Genomic DNA, 23,556 nt, shown 5'->3' with positions numbered 1-23,556 from the left:
CAAATCCTCGACCTTGAGGCGCTTTATATATTTGCGAGCTTTTTTGCAGTGTTCCTTTCTGTGAATTATACTTTCCTGCAATAAAACTGCTTGCTACGCTTGCAAACTCATGTTTGATCATTACAGACAAAAGCTTGCTTGTCAAGAGTTCGAAACTAGAAAGATGCTGCCTTATTAGATAGATGCTACCTTAAGGAGTGGGCAGGGGCGGACTGGCTGGTCGGGCTATTCGGGCGATCGCCCGAAGGGCCGGTCGGTTTGAGGGCCGGTTGATAAAAGTGCAAAAAAATGAATTAGCTTAAAAAGTGAATGCAAGGCAAAAAAGTATACCCACGCGTTGATCTGTTTGCCTTGAATTTTCAGAGACTTTGTGGGAAAGAATAAATATACACGCGAGTACTCCAAAACCATGAAAGTTATGAATTCATTATTGTCACCGCAGCCCAAACACACTTCTTCAGGAAACATGTTATTGACATATTGTTATATTTTCTCTTGACGGTATTTCCTTTTTGGCTGCCGATTTTGCTTGAAGCTGGTCATGTTTTTTCCTAAGCACAAGCTATTGCTAAATGTAATCATACGTAGAACAAGGGAAGAGCAAGAAGACTTCAACCAAAGGTGGTGCACAGAAATTTCGTGAGGAAAAGCTGCGCGACTTAAAAAAGGATTCAGCTACGATACAAAGCTTTTTTTATCAAGCAAAAGCCAAAAACGTCACAAAAACAGCAGGGTCTTGCTCTTGCTCCTTTCACTAAACTCATACAAGTTATGGTAAATTTATTAGGCATATACTATCATAAGTCAAATGGACCCCCCGCCCAACAGGGGTATGGTGCTACACGATAAAATTTCAACAGGGGTGCCCATGTTTTCTTTTTAGAATCAGAAATTGACAAATCGATATTTTTGGGCTGCTGAAAATCATTGTGGTTTTCAGGAGGATTAGAAAATTATTTGTCACAGGTTGCGTGTGATAGAAGCTTTTCCACTTTAAATATATAAAAAACAGATTACGTGGTAATTTTTCGCAGCCAAACCTGGAGTCCTTAATGTTAATGTTCTTAAAAAAACACCTGTTAGATGACATCTAGAACGATCAACATATAACATATAAGCTACTGTAATTAGAAAGAACGAAGAACATTATCAACATATAAGCTACTGTATTTAAATGGAAAGAAAGTCAAACCAATGAGTTAAAATTTTTGTTTATTTACTATTTAGTCAGCAAATGACATATGTAACATGTTTTGTTAACCAGCATTCATCCATGCACACAATTACTGAGTTTAAAAAATTGTTTTCCTTACAGATTAACATTTACTTGCATTTTCCGAGGAGTTTTTTAATTGCTATTTTTGTGGGCCGGTTTGATCGAAATTTGCCCGGGCCAAAAAAATTAGCCAGTCCGCCCCTGGGAGTGGGCATTCTATAGGGAGGCCATGCCCCCCTTATGGCACAGGATCTGGTCAAAAGTTGTACCTCGGATGAGTCGAACACTCGCAAAGTCAGACCATACCCCTTAAAATCCGACTTAACGGGGTTCAATTGTAACTTGATTTTCAGCACATTTCATATGCTTATTTCACTTCTTGACCAAATTCTGCTTATTATTCTCTGTTCAACTTGTATCTAGTGCTATGTGATAATGACAATAAAAGAATGAACTTCACAAATCGTGCTTTGCCATTCATGAAATTAATTACTCTGGCCAATATTGCAACCTCTGTTTTTTCTACAAGAAACAACCCCTTGCTCTGAAAATCATCGAGCTACTACCAAACACACAAATGATTTTGGATCCTACATGTAGAAGGATTATACTACTAAAGGCAAAACCTTAAGGAACTTTTCTCTTTTTGATTCTTCTATCTCTGCAAACAATCAAGAATTAGGGTGCCAGTTCTGTTCACTTGCAAACAAACTTGCAAGTCAAGTGTCTCATTGAGAAGCCACTAGAATGAATCAAATTGCTTTTGCCTCTTCTTGGGATTACTGATCTCAGGAAAACTGCAACAATAAAAGTTCTTCAAGTGAATTGACAAAGTCAGGAAAGAGTGAAACAAATAACCTAGCTTAGGGTAGTTGGAGTGATATGAAAAAGTAGAAAATGAAAAAGCCTTTCTCAGCACCGACATATTTGAGTTGGCGTATAAATAACAACAATTTCGTATTTAGAAAGTCTTGCTACAAAACTTGAGAGTGGGCGAGGTGAATAGAGGTTTATAAGTGCAAATGTTCTTCAGTAAATCAATGTTGGTGCCAGTAATGAAAAAACTCCTAACCTTGTTCCTGATTCTGGGAGGAATATCTTTACCACGCATGAGGAAATGCTTGTAAACACAAAACAACACGGGGACATCCTGTTAATATAAGGTAGGTTCTTTTTATTCAGTTACATTCTAAATAGAGTGTTTACTCCATATTAGCAGTCGAAAATCAGACTTTTGGAAAACCCCTCATTTTGTAAATGTGTTTGAAATTAGCTATGTCATTTGTACGTAGCAGCGGTTGGTTAATCCATCACAATGACAGTCATATGCAGTTTTTGCAGCTGTTACTTGAAATTATACAACTGGCTATTACCTTAATAAATTGGAAATTGTAAATTGGAAAAAAAAGAAAAGGAAGGTTATAAGATGAAAATCAAGAATAATATTTTTCTATCATGAAAATATATTTGGAAATAAAACATACTAGCACAATAAAACCATCATGTGTACACCTCAAACCTTTTGCTTAAGTTTTTGCTCAAAATACTCAGATAAATAGAGTTGAAGCTGTCGATAAAATTCATGCCTGGCAATTATCCCAAACTTTTTTCCTCGAATTTCAACAATTTTTAGTCTCAGTATTATTAAATAAATGGTATCGGGAATGTCCCAAAAAAGCAAAAATAGGAAGAGCCCCACATCCCAGTTCAAAGATTGAGACTTGTAACTCTCTTGGTTTTATAGAAATGTTATATATTTTGTCAAGATTTATCAGTTTAAGTGCTTATAAAAGATTTTACCTACTGAAAGGTCAAATTAAGTGTGGGGTAAATGAAAGGAAGTGATAAACTAGACTACACTGTTAAATTGGAATTTGAAATAAATTTTAATTTTGATAGGAAAACGTGATTCAGAAAAATATACTCAGAGAAAATGTAAACACATGATACAACTCGAGTAATACCCTGGTCGTCTAGCGAGCTCGCATTTCACACAGTCAACTTCCTTATTTTTACCCTTCTGCTGGTGGGTGCCTAAAAATGTTGCCGAAAGTCTTGGGGCACTCTACCCTCGATGTTATGCAAAGCAAAGTTTATTGACAGAATCTTAGATATATAAAACTCTGTTCCATTTTAACTGCAAAAAGATGTCTTGACTGACCAACTAACAATTGTTCGACCAATCTGAATGGTGCAAACAAATAACGTTTTCGTATATGCAATTATTATGTGAAGCAAGTGAAGTGGAGCAGCTCTTCATACTCTCCTGCAAATCAGTCAAAGAAGCAGTTTTGGGGATTCTAAGTGTTAATTCTTCGTAATATTTCGTCTTTTTCAGAATTTTGTTGAATATTGTAATTTTTCTGACGTTTCAATATTGCCGGATTAGTATATGTGCTCTATAAATCCTCAACCTTCACTAATTGGGGAAAAATAATTCTAGGTTGAAAGAGTAGAGCAAGCATCTAGCAAATGTTTTAATTCAATACACAATAAGACAAATATAAACACAGAACATCTGAAGAGTTAACCTAAATAAGACATATAAATTAATGTGAAGAAAATCAAGTAAGTTTTTATAAGGTTTTGCCCAACATTCTCTCAAATGTTTTGGGCATGATAAACAAAACTTAGTAATTCGAATCATGAACAACCAAGCTAGCTTTTTCTTTTCTTGCTGTATGTTCTATATTTTCGACTGTTACACTGCTTATCTTCAGCAAATTTCTGTGTGTCTACTGTTCAATAGCTGTCAAACAGAACCTAGCATCATAGCCATTAGTTTTTAATCATAAATAATGTAATTATGTGTAGTTCAACGTTGCCTGTTGGCCATAGGGTAGTCATTATCTTTTGCTCCCCTTGGTATCGTCCATGTGGTGTAGTATAGTAACTAGGATAAGTATAGTAGAAAGTAACATGTTTTTGTAATATCTTATAAGCATAGAAAAAATTGCAAACTTTAGTTTGGTTCCATTCTAAATTTCACGAAAAGAGAAAGTACGAAAATCAGTAAATGGCATATCATTTGAAACATTCAATTATTTCTGCAGTTCTGTCGACTTAACATGGCACCAAGTTGCTTGGATAACTTTTCTAACACCCATTAAACTTGCACAACAATTTTGTAGAAATGCAGACAAAAAGGCCAAAATTCTTCCAATATCAATTCTACCCTTCTCAATACTAAAAGACAACAACTTCGGCTGTATGAAGTTAATTGCAGCCTACTTTACAATAATGTTCAAGATTACAGAATATTATAGCATACATTTTATTATGATTCACATCACAATAATCCCAACGGAAAGAAAAAAAATAATTGTTGCAATTCCGATTGAGTAACTTGCTAAACGTATCTTACAAAATAAACGATGCACCATAATTGTCAAGGAGCTATCTTGCAGGCATGTGGAAAGTTCGATTGATCTATAAACGGTCTAGATGTGACCCTTTTCTAGGAACACAGTGAAAATTTTATGATTTCTTAAGGAATATAGACATTCCTGGGAAATGATTGAACGGGTTTGGATAAATAGTTAAACCTTGTGCAAACGGATTTTTCCTGAGGCTTTTTAAATTCGATCCACCAAAGGTTGCACAATTGTTCAAAAAGTAACATGAAATTGGTCTATATCATGGGGCATCTAAATTCATTTTGCTGGGATGATTACAGTCCTAGGATAAAAGTAATCTCTAACTGATTAGCCTAAGATACTTTTTCTACAAAAAAATGAAATGACCTGAGGGATATTTCATACTTTAGGCAGTAATGAACATCATGATAAGCTTAGCCTGAGTCACAGACCATAACCGAAGATCATAACTGGATACCTCAACCTCAGTTATAGTCTATGATGCAGGCTATGATGAACTGTAATCAGTGATATCATAAGAAGTAACGCTTAAGATGTCGCCTTAACCCAAATAGTTGTGGAGATACGGCTAGCGTATTCGTAAAACTACTTTGGAATATTGATTGCAAAGAATGGCTAGGGATCTATTCTTTAAGCTCCTTCTGGAAATCGAGTAAGGTTTTCTATACAACAAACTTCAAATCTATATAATGGGATAGAAAGGATCACTTTATAGAAAATATTGTAATAGAAAATTTGGGCTGCTACTTGAAAAGATGTTTCTTGGACCACATTGTATAGTTATGTGATTAAATTGAAATCTTTTTGGTAAAAACGATCCCTAACAAGTTATTCAAATTTATGTCTCCCCCCCCCCTCCCCATTCAAAATTTCATTATAGAAGCAACACAACGTCTGGATAACGAAAAATGGTTTCAAGCACCATCTCAAGGCGCTTAAACTTGTGTATACTCAACCGAAAGGCTTGATAAATACAGACAATACCAGGGACGCTAGAGCACAGTTTGTGTTTGGAGGAAGGCTCTAGACAAATTGGCAAACTTTTAAAATGGTTAAAAAGTTATCTACAGCAGCTTCTGCCAGCCTGTTTTATACTGTTAATTATCCGAAATGTATAACCAAGCCCAAATAAAGCCTCTAAGGCTGAATATGTTTTAAACCGGGACACAGGTTATAAAGCTAATGCCAATACAATTCAAATTTTACAACACCAACTATGTTGAACTAGTATACATTGGTATTCAGTTAAAATCAGGGTCCAACACCAGTTTGGCCTGAACAATAGGTCCCCTTAGATCATATCTCGTTTCCCTCTTGTTCCAGAAACCTCATTTGGAGTGGGCTTTCCCCGGTCAGGTCATAGCACTCGTATTTCCCAGCATCCTCTAGGTTATCTTCTTTGCTCCTTCGGTGCAATGAATGCATGGAATAACTGACTTCCCTGCAGGTTAGAGACATTCCTTCTTTCTTTTCCAGCAAAATTGAGCATGATGGACAGCGAATTCTGGGAAGGTATGAATAGAACGTCTTCCTGTAATCTGTGCTCATTATCACCAAAATGACAGGATTGCACATGCTGTTGGCATACGCAAACACCAGAGCAACTTGAAATACCTGTCCGCTGCCACTCCACAGGTAGAAATTCTCAACGAATAGGCTCAGCATTGTTAAGATGTGAATGGGGAAGAAGCATACCACAAAGGCAATGAAAATGGCACGAAACATTCGTATAAGTCGTTGTTGACTCCGAATGCGTGTCTCGCGCTTTTTCCCGCGGGCAGATCCTTGCAACAGTAGTAGGCTTGCTTTTAATGCTTTACTGATTCGGATGTAGGAAAGCAAGTTGACAATGATTGGTAGAAAGAAGATCATCACCACCCTCTGAAGGTAGTAGGCATTTTTAACGTGTATGTTTGGCCACTGGAGAATGCAAGCTTGAGGCACCCAATAACCTTCTCCAAGTTGAAGGACCAAGCTGAGGGGTAAACCGTTAAGAAGGTAGGAGATCACCCAAATGGCAACCAAGGTTAGAATGCGTTGCAAGTGGCTGGGCTTTGCTGACATTGGGTATATGATGGTGCGATATCGATCCAGACTGATGCTGACGTGGGTAAGAACAGAAACTGCAATGACAACATCTGTAAGGGGGAATATATACTTGCAGACGAACTCTCCAAAGGGCCACGACAAATATCGGCCTGTTATGGTGAGCGGCAGGACGATGAACAAGGTCAGCAGATCTGTAATTGCCAGGTTCAGCAAGAAACAGTGTTTCATTGATTTTGTTTTCTCAGATCGAATTATCTTCAGGACTACAAGCATGTTCCCAAAGAACCCGGACAAGAAGATAACTCCATAAAATGAGTAAATGGTTATTTCCAGCTCAACATTATCTACCAAAGCTGGGCGAGTGAAGTTCTTCATATTTGGAAAATTTTTCATCGTCCCATTGATTTCCCGAAGATCGGTGGCCATTTTGAGGATTGCAAAAGAACAGCAGATTTGTTTTATGACCCAGGATCTTATTTGCAGTTAACTCTCGTGTTCGTGTTGCTGTATATGATTGAGTTATAAGGAACTAGCATGTGCAATACGGCAACCCAGTTAACTCTTCCAGCCACTCCAGGCAAATTATGCTCACCAATAAATCAGTGAACACTGGCAAACCTAAGAGAGGTAAAATATTATAAAAATATTTTATATTCTCAGTGTATTTCAACAAGACAAAGCAATATTGCAGCTTGAAAATTCGGTCACACGCTCCTTGGCTCCGATAAGAATATTGTTTTTAAAAATATTCAGGCTCAGAATCATACAACTTTCAAATTTTATTATTATAATATTGCTCAGCTTCTGCTTGCATATTTGTGTCTCACTTTTCAGCAGCTGCTTGTTTTGCGATGCTCGTGAAAGGAAATCGTATGTCTGACAAATCTCGCTTTTTTCAAAAAGCGTGTTGTCTATTCAAAAGGGAGGGCAATGTTCCCCTGAAACCATATCAGATTTGAAAAAAAATTAAGACCACTTGAAGAATATTTTACAGGTTTGAAACGAAAAAAAATTTATTTTCATTAAAAAAATTAGTGTATCTAAGAAGTGCTGTCTACTTTGATACAACTGTTTTTCATACTGTCTACTTTCATACAACTGATTGAACTCCAAATAGGGGGTCCATCCGATAATTATGGATAAGAATTTTTCTTTGTGATCATATTCCTTTGGGTACCTGATATAACAATACACCTCTCTAATACTTGGGCTCAACTATCACGTAATAATATCAAAGACAGGAATAAAAGCACAGATTTGTGTAAAGTGATTATTATAGGAAACAGTCTAAATTACCATGACTAGTGGTATCTTACGTGCTCAGCAACAAGATTTTGCATTTTGATATTTTTGAGTCTTGTCCACACTTTCTGGCTGATAATTTTGGGTCTGTTGAATTTTTTAGGTGAATTTTGATTATTGCAGATGGACCTTCCCGTATAAAAAAGTTTGAGTTACTGCCCTGGAATAGTTTGACAACGAAGTACTGCAAGACCTCCTTGATTAGAGATACTCAATGCGCGTGTTTAGATTTTGTTTTTATCATATTATATTTTTTTCATTCATTGAAAACCCAGCACTGGGTCTGCTTAGCAGCTGATTAGCTATCAGTATTGCGCCAGATATACATAGATATGCATAAGTTCAACATTTTCTGTCTTTAAAGTAACAGAGTTGTGATGATAAATACAAAGTGACTGTCGCATTACTAAGCTAAGATGCTAAAGAAATCTTTTTAAAGTCATAATCTTTCGATTCTTGTTGAAACACATTTTCTTCAAAAGCAAGTAGAGCAAGACACACATCCGAGGTATTAGGCTCAGTTTTAGAATGTCAAACAATTCAAAAGAGGCTGTGGAACCTGGGTACCAGACTCCAGAGTATGGAGCCAGTAGCAAGATTTTAATAAAATTAAAGGAAGTCGTAAACATAGTTGTTTAGAGTTTGACCTCTCTCTCTCTGTTCTCCATCTTGATTCCTCTATTTCAGCGCTCAGCGGAGATTTACTGTGTATTCTCTTATCATTCCATACTTGAAGAAGTTGCTTTCGATGGATGCAATCTAATTCTTTGCTTTCATTTTTTGTAAGTGGCAGTGTTCCAAGATTTTATGTTAACACTGGCTTTACAATTGATTTGTAAATCTTTAGCTTCGTTTGAATATTGACCTTTTTGCTCATCCATTATTTTTTGCCGTTGCTTGAGCTGTAATTGAAAGTTGCTCCCTTCTTTTCACCAATCAAACTTTCAAGTTTTTTATCCATCTCCATTTTTCTTTTTTTTCTTGTTTTATTTTGACAATGGTTTTCTTCTTTTTTTTCTTCGTTTACTTTCAAATTTAATCTCCCAAGGCTGCCTTTTACAATTTCTTTCAATACTTCAGAACGGGAGTTATCTTCAGTCAAGAAAGCACTATCATTAGCATACGCTATGTCTGTTGTATGCTTGATTTTCTTCTTGTTCCTTTTCATTTAAATATGTTTGTAATGTTTGCAAGGCATTCTCTAGAACTATGTTGAATAAAATCCCCGAAATTCCATCTCCTTGTGGGGATCCCATTTTTGTTTTCACCATTTGGCTCTTCTGTTTTCCAAACTTTATTGAGATTGATGTGTTACTCAATAAAATTCTACACATCTTACTTTCATCTTCATTTAGAATTGTTTTCAATACACTCATCAAAGGCTTTCGTTGTATGGTATCAAAGGCGCTGCTCAAATCAATTCCTATGATGTTAACTTGTAGCTCTTTGTATAAATGCGCTTTGGCAGCGATGAATCTATGTGTCCAAACAACATCAGACGTAGATCGTCCTTTTCTTGCTTGCCTTGGAATCATGATGAAATAATATATCTTGTTAAAATCAAATCTTGCAATTGTGAATTATATCGAAAAGCGAAAATGGGCGTCGCCGAATTTTGGACGAAAGTCAAGGGCGTTGCCAGAAAAATTTTGGACCACGCCCGTTTAGGAACCCATTCAAATTTGTGTCTAGATCCGCCACTGGCTTTGGTAGTGGTAGAAGGACTGATCGCTTGTGTTAAGTTCATTTTCATGGAATTCGAATGTTTCATTCAGTTTATTTGCAATCCTTGGTGTAGTTCTTTTGGGCCACATTTTATCATCCCATTCGTTATTCTATCTTCTCCCGCTGCTTTATTGCTACTCATTTTAATCGCGGCCCTGCTTCGTTCCCTTGAATGACCTGGAATCTCTTAGGGCCTGTTTACATGAAGTGTGCTAACTCAAGTGGGATCCGTGCTTTCTAAACATTCCTTTGTTCTCTTCCCATTCATTTGCGTTTACATGGAAAGTGGGCCAGCCCGCTCAGGTGAGATCTGCGAGAAGGACAGGTGGGATCCGCGTCAGGTGGGATGGAAATTATCCATGTAAATGCAATCAGATGGGCCCACTCACTGAATGTCATTGCGCGTGCGTAAAGGAAGTTGATGCGCTAAACCCACTGATCAGATCAGTGGCTAAACCAAATCAGAACGTCGTACGAATCAGCAACAACAGTTCGAGCTCTTCTGCCAAAATCGTAGCAACGCCTACAGAAACATAGGGTTTTACCTTTCCTTAATTGAAATGACACGAACCTGTCGATCGCATACTTTTGATAGATCGAGCACAAAATCAGAATTACGTTGGTTAACACTGATCCTTTGCGGCCCCGTGGGGATTTCTATAATGCAGAAATCGATTAACGGTTTGGCCCAGGTCTATGCTTACGATTTCCGCGCGCGAATATATTTTCGGACTATTGTTCAAGCGCTCAAACAATGGGCTCTATCGACAAGCATAGATGAGAAAAATTGAACTCGCGGCCAAACATAGATCATGAATTTGCAAAGGGCATACAAAACCGTACAAAACACGGAAGTTTGCGAAGGAAAAGTGACTGGAAACCGTACTGAAACATGATAGAAATGTAAGAGCAACGGCTCATTCGTCTCAGCAAGGCTTGCTCTTGTCAAAGGTGGTCTTGTTTCGGACAACAGAGCCCGTTCCACCGAAAATTGGGATGCAGAAAAGTTAGGTAAATGTTTAAGTTAGGCTATCTTAGTTCTTTATTTTACCTAGCTTTTTGGAATATGAGGAAGGCTGAGTTGTTTCACTCCAAACACAGCTCTGCTCGGTTAGAATCAAACTTTGTTTTGTTTTGCTGGCTGCTCTCGCGGGCGCGCAAAGGATCAATGTTAACCAAGAGTCTTTAAAGATAAGGCAAAGTGTCATTCGATCATTGTGGTTTCAGATGGAGACAGCTTTGCTGACACAGTTGCTATTTTCGATCCTCCGTGGATTTAGCTTTTCAAATTCCTGATGTAAATAAATGTTGATTAATGTGACATAAGAAATCATATTCTCAATGGCGTTTTTGTTTTATATGCACTACAGGTAAAGATTTAAAATGAAGCTGACAAGCTTTCACAGAGAGTTGACGGATAACCTGGGTCGTTCAAAAGTAGTTTTAACTTTTTTTCATTTGACAAGTGACTTCGTCTATAAACAAAGAAAAAACTACATGGAATAAACATATTGACAAGAAATGATATTCACCGTGACTGATTGTAATTATAGAAGTGGTAATGGCTTCGTTCATCATATTATCCGTTACATTGCACGTGAAAGAAAAGATTGCATCAAATAATATAAACAAAGAAATAAAGGATAATAGGAACTATAGTTAAAGTTTCATCAAATTATTTCTGTGCATACGATAAAACGAATTTCAACTTCTCAACAATGTTTGGAAAATAATTATCTTATGTTTAATTCAAATCACCACTGCACAAATCTTAGACAAACTTCTCAAGACAACTTCAACACGTTTACTATCTTTAAGCCGTTTGTTGCACCTCTCAGAGTAAGCAGGTGGATTTCCAAATCGAGCAAAAGTTAATCAAGTCATCAATATATATGCAGTCTTCACAACCGGAAAATACTTATTGTATACCTTGAATTTTAGTGACTCGTATAAATCGTATTTTATAAATTCACAATGGAAAATCTTGGCGTGTTAAAACACTCAAAATTGATTCAACGACTGCAAATCATCCAAAATATGCTTTTTACTGAAAATGAATGAGATCAAATTCATAAGAATCGTCCGTAAAGATCAAAAGGAAAACATCATAAACTCACTTTTAGGGTTCGAAAAAAAAAATAATTGAAAAGCTTGCTTTCTTGACCCTTGACTGAAATCCTTGATATTTTGAAACCAATCCTGCTAAGAATTCTATCTCTGTGGGCATAATACCCAGCTATAATGATAAAAAGCACAGCTTTACAGCCGGTTCATCGGCTGCTGTTTTGTAATATTAATCATATTTTGTAAGAGAACTCTCTCAAAAAATTCAACCTTTGTTATTCTCATTGTGCAAAGGCAGCAAAAATAACGTGAAAAGCAAGTACTGTTACTACAAATTCTTTGAACAAACGCTTTTTGCGACTTTATTCAAAATCAATTAAAGCAGAAAGGAAGATACTGAAAACCTGACCCTATTTTGATCAATATATGTGCATATGAATAATAGAATATGTGCATATGAATAATAGAAATTCATTATTTTTTAAGCTTCGTAGCCGTATGTAAGTTTTTAAGAATCAAAATCACATTCAGGACTTGATTGGGGCTTAAATTCATGATCCTTCAACACTTAACTGGGGCAAAAAATCGCTTATGTTTCTCTGCCAAAGATTATCGCAGCCATGGTCAAGGCTCCTTGTTCTAAACTGAAATGCATTAAGGCTGAATTCTATGTCATCTTGAGCAGTTGTAATAGCGCGAGAATTAACTTTTTTCAGAAAAGAATAAATTAATTCTTGTTTTATCAAGAAACTCATTAATGGATGTTCTTATAATTCTGCCTTTGCAAACTAGGCTTGCGTTTATGTTTTGAAATATTACAAAATTTCGGAGATGCAAAAAACATGACTACAGCGAAAGGAACTCATTGAGACAAAACTAATAACATTAAAAACATCAAAAACATCAAATAATGTATCAACTAAAAATACAGCAGAAGAATAAGATATCTTTTCTGACCGACTGCTTGCTTAGATTACAAAACATGGCTAGTAAATTTTTTATATGGGTGCTTCGAATTCGCTGTCAAGCTCTTGTTGAAATCAAGATGTATCAGATTCAAAATTTAAGGGCTCCTTGACAGTTAGATCGATATTTATCTAAGTCAGCTACCGATTGCTTTAGCAAATAGTTTAAGAAAAATTCTACACTTGTGATAAGAAAGCGTATATTGTTTGTAAAGACATTCATGGAACCTTACCAAGAAAACTTCAACTGATGAACAGTTCTTCTTAATAACAATCCATGTCACCATACTTCTCTCTGCACAAGACGGTTCGAGTGCTCTTGCTACCAAGTTCGTTTGCACACCAGTGGCAAAACCACACGTATTTAAGATTAAGTGACAGGTGTTCGGTTGAAATTCATAGATTAAGCGTATAGCTATGTGATCGCCTCTTTGTGATACGGCGAATCCAAACACACATGGCTGGTTCACTATCAACGTATCGGGAGCAATTTAGCATCATAAACATCTAGCAGTTTTGGAATCGATCTACATACAAACGAAAAAGCCACAATTGTGTAAAATAAGTTCGTTTTCTCTCTTGGACTCCAGTGGTAAATTTTCTTTAGGCACGCGCGGCACTGATTGGACATCATAAACAAGTATTCAGTAGCGAAGAAGCATGTTCTTACCGATTTCCGTAAAGCTTGTATTAAGCAAAAGCAAATTTTAGCATCCAAAATCACGACAGATGCTTAAAGCAATGATTCGGCAAAACTATGGGGCCCCTCGAACAATCTTTTGAGATTACACACTTTACGAACTTTATAAGAAAAACATTGAGAAAGACAGATAATATTGCCCATTTGTCAAGCAACTAACTTCGAATGATTAATTCAGCTGTAAAAATAACTGTTTTATTGTATATAATTAAAGGCAATCCATAAAAAAGTTTTGGTTCATTGGTTTAAAAAAAAATAAAAGAACGTTTTGTTTGTGTTGTCTTACATTTTGACATAGTGTTAAAACTTACATGCGTTTATAGTCTATAAAGGGTATAAAATGAAAATAACCATTTTACCGGTCTGTCATAAAATGCACGATGTCGTACAGGCAGTGCTGTTCATACTTTTGATGGATGAACAGAGCCGTTCTAAGTTGCTACTCCGTGTTTCACGATTAACGCGATATTCTAAAATAAGGGTTTATAGGTGTATTCTGTCATGTACAGACGTCAGTACCGGGGATGCACCAGCCGCATGCGTCCCCATTACTTAACAAATTCCCTTTTCTTAGAAGTTGCATCGCTGAAGAAGTGTCGCTTTTTCTGCGCCCGACGCTCCCGACGTCCCTGGGGTGAATAATTATCCATACCCTTATCTTGAATTATAGTATATGCACACTTTTTATATATATGTGTATACGTATGTGCTCTTTAAATAACGATTAACGCAAAAATGCTATAGTTAAGTGAAATAATACATATTTAATGGTTGAAGGTTAACTTCAAGTAAATTTCCCAGATGAAATTTTCGGCTCTATCTATGAATTTCATATCTTTAGTAGCAAGAAACAAGTGAATACAAGAATAATATGCTATTAATGATAAAATGAAATATTAACTTATAACAGAAGAGAAGGTGAAACTTTGATGTGAGCAGAGTATGAAAAGAAAGGGTAACAGGTGATGAAACATGGCCGCTTGTATCTATTGCTGGAGTTAAGAATTCTGGCGGAAGACATAATATTGGCTGAGTACATAAGGCTTCAGCAGATCGACGTGATGGAAATTGAAAAATCATCTTATGAGCCAAATCTTGAGGTAAAAACACTGTCCGAATAGGTGCCAAATAAGGTGCTGCTTTTGTCTTTCCTAATCTGCAACGAATGCAAGTCACCAAGCAGCTTTTTATGGCTCTTTCTCAAAGTAGAAAACACAAATGGTAGGTCAGCGTTTTAGTGGTAAATTATGCGTAATTCAAGTTAAGTATGAATTCTCTTAAAGGAAGAAATAGTCTTTCTGGGCAACGCCATTTATTAAAAATTCAAGCTGTTTCCCATCACTATATGTCCACGCGTATTTCGAAGTGTCCATAACAACGAATTCTTTTCATTATGAATTCTCTGACGCTCACGTAAAGTTTTTTAAAAATGGTTACATCGCAGCATCTTTGTTTAGGATTTCTGAATTGTGAGCATATAGTCGAAAAGAACTCGCCGGGAGTTCCCTTTTGAAAAGTTAAACGCTGTGGTATCTTTTCATTTTTCACGTCCCCTGCAAATGCAAGAACTCTTGTCCAGCCTCCCTTTAAAATTTTTGCTTTGCTGTTTGATATCATACAAAAGTCCTCGTACAGAAGTGATATATATTAAATATTAAAAATATGCTCTGTTGTATACAACAGTTTTCTTTGAGACCTGTTTTCCATGTCATATTCCACGCAAATCTCAGACAAAATTTGTTGTTCATTGCTTTATTTATCTGCTATTTCCTTTCTTATCTAAAATGCGCTGGGCTTTTTGCATTTTTTTCGCGTAAAAGGACAAACATTTTACTCAAAATCCATTAACTACTGACGGCATTCGGGAAACCTGGAGGGCCTAACTAGCTAAATATTGGGTTCTTAGCTGTATTAAACCCTGTGCGGTACTTCGGTGGAAGATAAATGTTTTTTGCACTTTATCTTGACACGCTCAGAATAATATGTATATTTACTGAAAAATTTTCGATTATAATTTCTCAATAAAAGCGTTTGATATGTTTTAAAAGTGTAGTACAGATTGGTTGAAAAATACAACAGATAAGAACTGGTATGAAGAGCTGAATTTTATTCGATTTAATCGGCGATTGTTAATTTCTGTACATTTTGTGAACAGCTTTGCAAGCATTTTTTGCAAGCATAGCATTGTTTTGCGCTGTCCCGCCATCGGGAAATGAATACTTATCGAAGGAAGCTCCTTAAATGGGTTTCCAAAAGAACTTGCATTTTACAGATTAACATACAGTATTCTTAAATGTTTAATTTCCTTCTATTTGTTACTTTTTAAAATAACTTTGATATTTAGCCTGTTTCATATTTACTGATGTATTATTTGTTACAGTTAGTTTATTGAATTTTTTGTGTTTGAATGAATTCTATAATGTTTATCAAAATGTGCAATAATTGTTTAGGAAAATACATTGCATCTCATGATAAGGCTCTTTCGAGCTCAGATAAGCATCAGCTGCGATTGCTTTAGTCCGAATGCAATTATTGATATTGTTTGGTCATGTATTTTAGATTTTTTGATTTAATAGATTTTCAAAACTTGCAAGGGATCATGGTTAGATTAAGGACATTGAGGTACCAGCAATTTGTCTTAAAAAGGAAAACAAAGCGACTGCACAATCGTTGGAGGTTTAGGGACTCTAAACCGAGCATATAATCTATTTCCAGGGGCGTCTTGGGTAGAGGGGGGAGGGGGGCACAGCATGAAAATTTTCCGACAACAGGTTTAAATTAAAATCATTACGTCATCAAGCGCATGCGCAGTTTTTTAAATGCAGAAAGACATGACAAACAATTGCTATCTTTTGCAGCGTCACTTTTACTGTTTCAAAAAGACAGTCAGAGAAAGCCATATTCGCACATTGGATAATCATAATCATCAATAACCAGTATCTGTAATGAACAATAAAACTCGCAATAGGACTGATAATTGATATCTTAAGAATTTGAAGATACAAACTGCGCGATTTTCATTGAATGAGACGTCTCCTTAGCAATGGTGTGTTAGCAAACTTGACGATTACTTCATCATAACTTAGTGTTAAATAAGTTAAGCTCAACATTTATTTAACTCCTCTTGGCCCATTGTTGATTGTAGCCTGTTTTTTACACACTGCAGCTTTGAACAGGTGCACTCGCATTTAGTAATATCAATTGGAAAGCTTTCCATTTTGTGTACAAATGTATAATACTTTCTTGCATTTCAATGAACTACAAATAATATTTGCCGAACAGATACGAAATTTCGGACAAATTGCCGATTGGTCGATGATAGGAAGTACATGCCCCAGCCACGACGCCCCTGTCTATTTCCTCACTAGAGCCCCAAAGGTAGTACGCTTCCAGCCATCAGAAAATTCACTGGTATAAACAAAAAATGGTTGCAGGATAGACACCAGTTGATGAGAGTTCCAAAATTGCCGATTAGACATTAACCAATTTATTCGCCCACGGTTTAATATGTTTCAGGTCGTGGTTCATATGACGAACATCTAATGTAGATCGTAAACATCCTTGAAGATCGGTGGGTCGTAAATAATTAGTTTTGCATTGCATTTCCAGCAATCAGTCAAATCATTGAGAAAAGCAAGCATAAAAAAGGGTCCAAGAATAGAATATTGAGGAACACCAGCTGAAAAGTGTTCCATTTCGGTGTATTAAAAAGAGCAATATATCTCTATTTGCAGATGACGATATTCTATTTACATTTGGATAAGAGCATTCATGAAATTACTGATAAGCTGAATCATGATTTAAAAAGTCTTAGTAGCTTCTTTGTCTCGTTATGAAAATAATCTCGTACGAATTTTAAAAGCAGTTGAACCCCGTTTGTAATACGATTAAACAATCGCGGGGGTCTAACATACATCCCTGTCGAGCCCCTGTCTTGCCTCTAATCGTCTAATTTTCCACTTATATGTCTTCAAAGTAACTTTGTCAAAGGCCTTCTATAAAACACATTTAAATACACGCTCATTATGAAAAGAAGACTCATTGTCTGCAAGTGCTTTCAGTTTATACAAATATTTTTCTAAAAATAGAAATCTCCACAACATTTTTTGTCACATGATCATGTCAGTCGATTATTCATAATGCCTCCTAATACTTGACAAAACATATATTTGACAAAAACGATGTTTCTCTCTAGTTTGATCTAGCTGTTTTGCAATACAATTCAAATTATAGTCTTTTACACCTAATCTCCAAACAGAAATGATAAAAAATTAAATAAAAGAGACTGTTCGAAATTCTGATAATCACGGCACATAGTAATTAAAAGTAAAAAGGATACAACTTGGACTTTTAACTGATTACCACAAAGTACCAAATGTGCAAAAACTGCTCGAAAAATACTACCAGCTTATCAATTAACAGATAACTGATACCAGACCGCCGCTGCATTCTGGCTTGCCATCTTGCCTTCACAAAACCTGGATAACGCTCTATGATCTTGACCAGTCTGTCCTCCTCACTATTAACTTGGTTCAGTCTGCCTGTAGCTCTAAGCGTGAGCTCGCAGTTCTGCAAGTCATCTGCTATTCCCAGTAATGCTTCACGATCATTAGTTTGATGACTGGTCCTTTTGAGATTTTACTTATCCAAGCATTGGTAACTTTATATTTGCTGCCAAATATCTCTGCAAGCAATTTTTTGGCCTCTTTGCACCCGTCTTCTGAATCCATAAGAAAACAGTTTTCGACCACTGTCTTGGCCTTTTCTGTGCAGTTTTGAATAAGTTTTTGCATCTTCTACCAGGATCACTTGTGTCTTTTTCCACGTTGTTTCCAAAGAACTTCATAAAGAGAAAAGAACGTGAAGGGTTACCATCAAATTGAAGAAGTTCTGGCATTGGTAACAAAGTTGCTCTGCCAAATTTCTCATCTTTTGCAAATATTCAACACCATAATCCATGAATACAGGTGACGAAGTTTGTCTTCGTCTGAATTCGTTTGGATGTCTGAAAATTAGTTCTTCACCAGGTCTGTCCGGCTGGAAATATGGTTTGTTTGCCACTGCATCTTTTCATTCAACTGTCTGTCATGAGTTCGGCCTGCTTCTGGGAGAGTAGGGCTGAGTCTAAAGTACGGTATGGGCAGGAGGGAGGTATTGGTGTGGTATTTGGGCTTGGACTACGTCAAGGTACGAGAAGAGGACAGCTGCGAAACCGTGCATTGCATTCGACCTGCGTTCGTTTGCTTGGACACAAGAATTGCTCATTTCATTGCATGCTTCTTCTTCTGCTTCAACTTTTGTAATTTCTATTTGAGCTGCAGGTCTTTTTTCAGCTGGTTTAGCCTCAATTCTTTATAGGCAAGACTCTGTTTCCTCACAAGTAACGATTCTTTGGCCATCACTAATAACTGCTTTATGGCTTGATATCCTTGAAGATTTTGAGGCATTAGAAGAAAGACGTGAATTTGAATCGATTTGTCTTACCGAATGTTTCGGTATCATACTCGGCATACCTGTTTTCTCGGGGGGAGTCTCTTATCTGTCTCTAAGCGTAGCTTCACTGTGTCCATTATGTTCAACAACCTTTTCTTCATCTCGCCAAAATAAACAGCACTCTCTTCGATGTCATCTTCAACATGTAATGTTTCCTTGTAAGAATCACAGGCTATTCTAAACACTTCAATTACGGCAGAGAAGTTCTCTTCACAATTTTTCAGCGCGTCACAGCAACTGAACTATCCTCTACCAATGTACAAGAAACACCCAGAGGCGCCGGAAGCTTCATGATGCGGCGGGGGCAGGACTGGTAGAAAGGGAGCCTTGGGCTGTCAAAGTTTGCTGGTGAAACAGGTCGGGAATCGTCGTTTAGCCAATGACAAAGCCTGATTGTAGGTAAAAGCCCTGTCAAGGGAGAGAGGGTCGGTGTTCTGGGGGTGCAAAGCGAATGTAAAAAGAGATTTAACGACTTTGGTGTAAATATCTAAGAAAATAAGTATTTTAGGCCACACTTTTTACTTCTTTTTGTTGGACATAGGCCTTTAATTCATAATACCCGTTACAAACGTTTCTATCATTCGTAAGAATTTAAAAGAAAGTCAATTATGGCTTTACAAAGTTGAGAAAATTGACTATCTAGCATAATTGAATATATTCATGAAAAGTGAACTTGATTTTGTCTTTTGGCATTTGGAATGCTTACTATTTGTCGTAAAACGCCAATTTCTTTAATGTGAACAAGGTGAAAAAAAACAACAAAAAATTAACTACTACGATACATTCAATCTGAATCAGAGTTTCACTATGTTCATGATTTACTAAACTTTCTAAAAAACTATATTTGAAACCGTATTTAAAATGCCCATGCTTTGTAATGAATACATACATACCCAGACTGGTATCGCATTTCTTTACAAGCGCTGCAAATCGGCAATGGAAGCGCCAACGCATAGAAGTTTTATTTTGAAAGCTCTGTTTATGCATTTAGTGTCTATTCACGATTTGATGCAATCTGCGTATAAATGAGCAAGCGGAGGAATAAGACCGGTAATGCAGATGCTTCTGTGAAGATAACATTTACAAATTGACGCGAATAAAGCTCTAAAGAGCAAAGAGTGATTGATCAAGCAGTGAAATGGCGAGCAGATGACTGAAAAACAAAAAAAAATTCACAGACAGCTAAGAGAAGAAAAGAACTGATTTAGCATACTGGCTTTTATGCACAGAGTTGTAAAGATATGCATAAGAGATAATAGAAAATTCTTGAGATAGCAAGTTTCAAAATAGGAATAGGCGAATGGCAAGGCCGTGCGGTACAGAACAATGCCGTCTACAAATCACTATAAACTGGTAGAATTGCCACTGGTATAATGTGTTCTTGTCAGAAATATCTCGCGTTAAAACCCAATATTCGCTTGTCTTGTGCTCGCCCTTAAATTTCTCTAAATGTCTAGTGCTCGCTCTCAAAGGTCCCAGTTCTCTACAGTCCTAAAAAACTGTTTGCTAATGTTCACTACTGATTAACAAAAAAGTACAGTTCCCTTAGGAACAAAAGCATTGAAGCATCTCTCAAACCACTGGACCAACAAGCACTATTTTTGTGGGACAAGTGATGGTTCCAAAAAAGATAAAAATACTTAAAAGAAGACAAGAAGGAATGTCTTGAGGCACATATTATTAGCAGGATGTTCCAGTTTTTTTTATCGTAACTCAGAAAAAAGCAGGTTCCTAATACAGTATTGCCTGGTGTAGAGCCTGGAACACGTTTATAGTTGATCGACATTCGGCTCAAGTCACTTCCGCATCTGTCCATTGCCCTTGAATGCGCGAATTAAATATAGTCACTAGGATCCAGATTTCAATGCTTTATAGAATTCGTGTTATGTAAGTATAAGTTTAGTTTTTTTGTTTCGTATGATTTCAAGTATAAACAATTGTGTTTTACAATTTCTGTTTATGCTCTATATTTTCTGGTTGTGATGCGGGTATTCTATTTATGTTAAAAATTATACCATATTATGAATATATATATATATATATATTATGAATTATACACTTCTACCAGTAATACACGTCCATGGACGGAATTGTCATACAGCTTGATTTGATTTGACTTGACAGTACCTACTGATAAGAATTTTAGACCCTGAGGACGAAAAGTCTCTGTTAATATGAAAATTTCTTATTTGCATCTTTATAATCGAGACTTCGTTGGTTCAAGGGAAGGTCCAGAACAAAAAGCATGTTAAAAAGGAAAATCTAAGATTAATCCTTTGTCTGATGCCCTGGACGTTGATTGAAGTATTGCTCACCCGAGAGAGGGTAAACGAACATACGTTAAAGAGGCGCCCTTTCCACTAGCCCGGGTTAAAACAAACACAAGTGAAAAAGTATCCGACTTTTAAAATGAGACCACGGAAACGCTTGTTTACTTAATTTTTTGTCGATTTCATTTACCTAGGTTTGAATGTATCCAGGTTAAAAATGAAGGTTAGCCTTTTCCTCTTCTGGTGAATCAGATTTGAAGAATTATAGACAAAAACCAAAGCACTGGGGCACTGTCCCACTGTTCGTATCTCTTTTGAGAGCGTTCAATTTATTGGAACGAGACGATATGTTAAAAGCGTTCCTGTGTAAATACAACCCCCGAGCGTTTCCATTTTTGTAACGGAACTATAAAAAAAGGTGCAAGAAAGCGTTTACAATATCGGAAAAATTATAAAGTTTTTTGTCCACGAGCACAGCACATTGGCCGAAGTTAAGACATTTTCTGAGTAATTGACAGTTATCCATTTTGAAGAGAAAGTTATCCGTTATTCCAGGAGGTGTAATTGGTGATACACGTACCCCCAGCGTCAAAATTTATAAGACTATATTTTTTTATAAGAACAATTTTAGAAGAACACGAGCCTCAAAATTGGTCAAAAGTTAAGAACAAATTAAGAACAAGTTGAGGCTGAGCTTCTGCAAAATGCAATTTTGAACGTTTTTACTCAAAATCGAGGATTTTTAGCGATGTGTGGGTGCTTTTTCGGTGAATATTAAAATTTGTCAGCAAATTAAGGCTGTCTCGCTCACTTTGTTGGCAAATGAGGCCTGAACATCACCCTATAGGGAAAAAGCTACCACTCGCACTGCTTACACCCTATTAGATTAAGAACAAATTGAGAACAATCCAGCCTCAGATTTTCAAAAAAATCAAGAAAAGTCAGCCTGAACTTAAATTTACTGGTTCTTATAAAAAACAAGAGTGTATTTTTTCTGGTAAATTAAACTTTTCTAAATCCTTCGCCTTTATCACCACGCCTTCGTGGCATTAAATCTGCAGTTAAATTAAAAATAAATTAAGGAACTTTTAGTACTACATTTTTATCAAAAGAGGCCTGACCAAAGAGGTTAAAAAATAAGTGACTTCAAGAACTAGGTCTCGAGCTGGATTTTTTTGGGTGGATTTTAAGCTCTGCAACTTTTACTGGGAGCTATTTTGAATTCAAAAATGTGTTTGACGGAATTTATAAATCGATGGATCTTATCGCCATTCACCCTGATTCGATAAATCCGTCTTTTCTATCGAAAAAAAACCGTATTCACTGATTGAACATACGTGGTTGTGTCCTTAATGTGAATTGTCTCAGATAAAAGGCTGGTTCTACAAATATTGGATTGTCGCCTCTATTTTTGGCAAGTTAGAAACGTGTGGGGGTCAGGGCTTTCAACTCAGGTCAATTACTTTAATAAAACATTTTATACTTTTCTAGATTTATCTATTTTTCGTCGAACAATTTGATAAAAAGTTTTTTTGCAAATGTTGTCTAGAAATTGTCATTAAGGTATATTTTTACAGCGGCGTTTGTTTGAAACCATAAAAAAGGACAAACACAGCTTGTCAAAGACTAAGATAAAGTAGTGTAATGCCAACCTCAACTAGATCATACTGGGCCCTCTCACAAAGTCTTGTGTCGTTAGGAGATCTGGGATCCAGTTTGTGGTTAGACGAGTGTGCCCAACTAGAATGGGGCTTGTGTCAGTATAGATATACTATACTGCTATATATAACATATACAAACATGTATACATGTTGTCTTTTATAGTTCTGAGTCCTTGCTAGCTCATCAGCCAATCCACCAGGTAGAGCATTTTGGGGCATATGATCAGTTTCCCCTTTTACACCTGGGTGCCCCCTCAACCCTGCGTCCAGGGATGATGCCAGCAAAGGTGTATTATTGTATGGTAACGTTGTACAGAAAAGAACGGGATATCCACGTTCATGTGTATCCAGTTTATTCACGTAGCCTTGCCGTAGAGGCATATGTATATAATTTATTCAAGTGTACTCTACGAGCTCACTGTGTAAATGGAGGGACAATGGGTAGTCATAGAAAATGTAATAGTGACATAAATATATGTATTTACAAATAATTGGGTACTCATATGTAAGTACAAGAGCAGTGTTCATATAGATATTGCAGTTATTCAGCCAGTGTGTAAAGATATACATTGAAATTGTGACATAGATATATTGATATATGTACACACAAATAATCGTGTACCAAAATGCGGGTATAGGTATTTTGTGTATATAGATATTGCAGTCATTCAGCCAGTGTGTATAGATTATACACACTGCCATTTTCCTAATTTTTTGCACCAGTGCACTATGTT

General features: G+C 36.5%; 1 protein-coding gene and 1 long non-coding RNA gene across 2 annotated transcripts; one reads left to right on the top strand and one right to left on the bottom strand.

Annotated features, from left to right (window-relative positions):
* Positions 1–1,426: 1,426 nt before the first annotated feature.
* Positions 1,427–7,261, top strand: LOC148959780 (uncharacterized). Its single transcript, XR_016143972.1, has 2 exons — positions 1,427–2,379; positions 3,116–7,261. It is a non-coding gene; the product is annotated as an uncharacterized LOC148959780 (long non-coding RNA).
* On the bottom strand, positions 5,638–13,685 carry LOC135694955 (somatostatin receptor type 2). The gene is made up of 2 exons (XM_065213852.2): positions 12,932–13,685; positions 5,638–7,260 (listed from the first exon to the last, which is right to left on the bottom strand). Exon 2 carries the CDS (start codon positions 7,066–7,068, stop codon positions 5,890–5,892), a length of 1,179 nt encoding a protein of 392 aa, XP_065069924.1. The 5' UTR covers positions 7,069–7,260; positions 12,932–13,685; the 3' UTR covers positions 5,638–5,889.
* Positions 13,686–23,556: the final 9,871 nt, after the last annotated feature.

The sequence above is a fragment of the Rhopilema esculentum genome, chromosome 8 (genome assembly GCF_057945365.1).
Source record: "Rhopilema esculentum isolate cy_ngs chromosome 8, ASM5794536v1, whole genome shotgun sequence".
Classification (NCBI taxonomy): domain Eukaryota; kingdom Metazoa; phylum Cnidaria; class Scyphozoa; order Rhizostomeae; family Rhizostomatidae; genus Rhopilema; species Rhopilema esculentum.
The sequence above is the reverse complement of the archived record's forward strand: the minus strand, read 5'-3'. Positions and strand labels throughout refer to the sequence as shown.

Excerpts from the sequence above, each read along its gene's own strand:
- LOC135694955 (XM_065213852.2), bottom strand. The coding sequence starts at position 7,068 with ATGGCCACCGATCTTCGGGAAATCAATGGGACGATGAAAAATTTTCCA.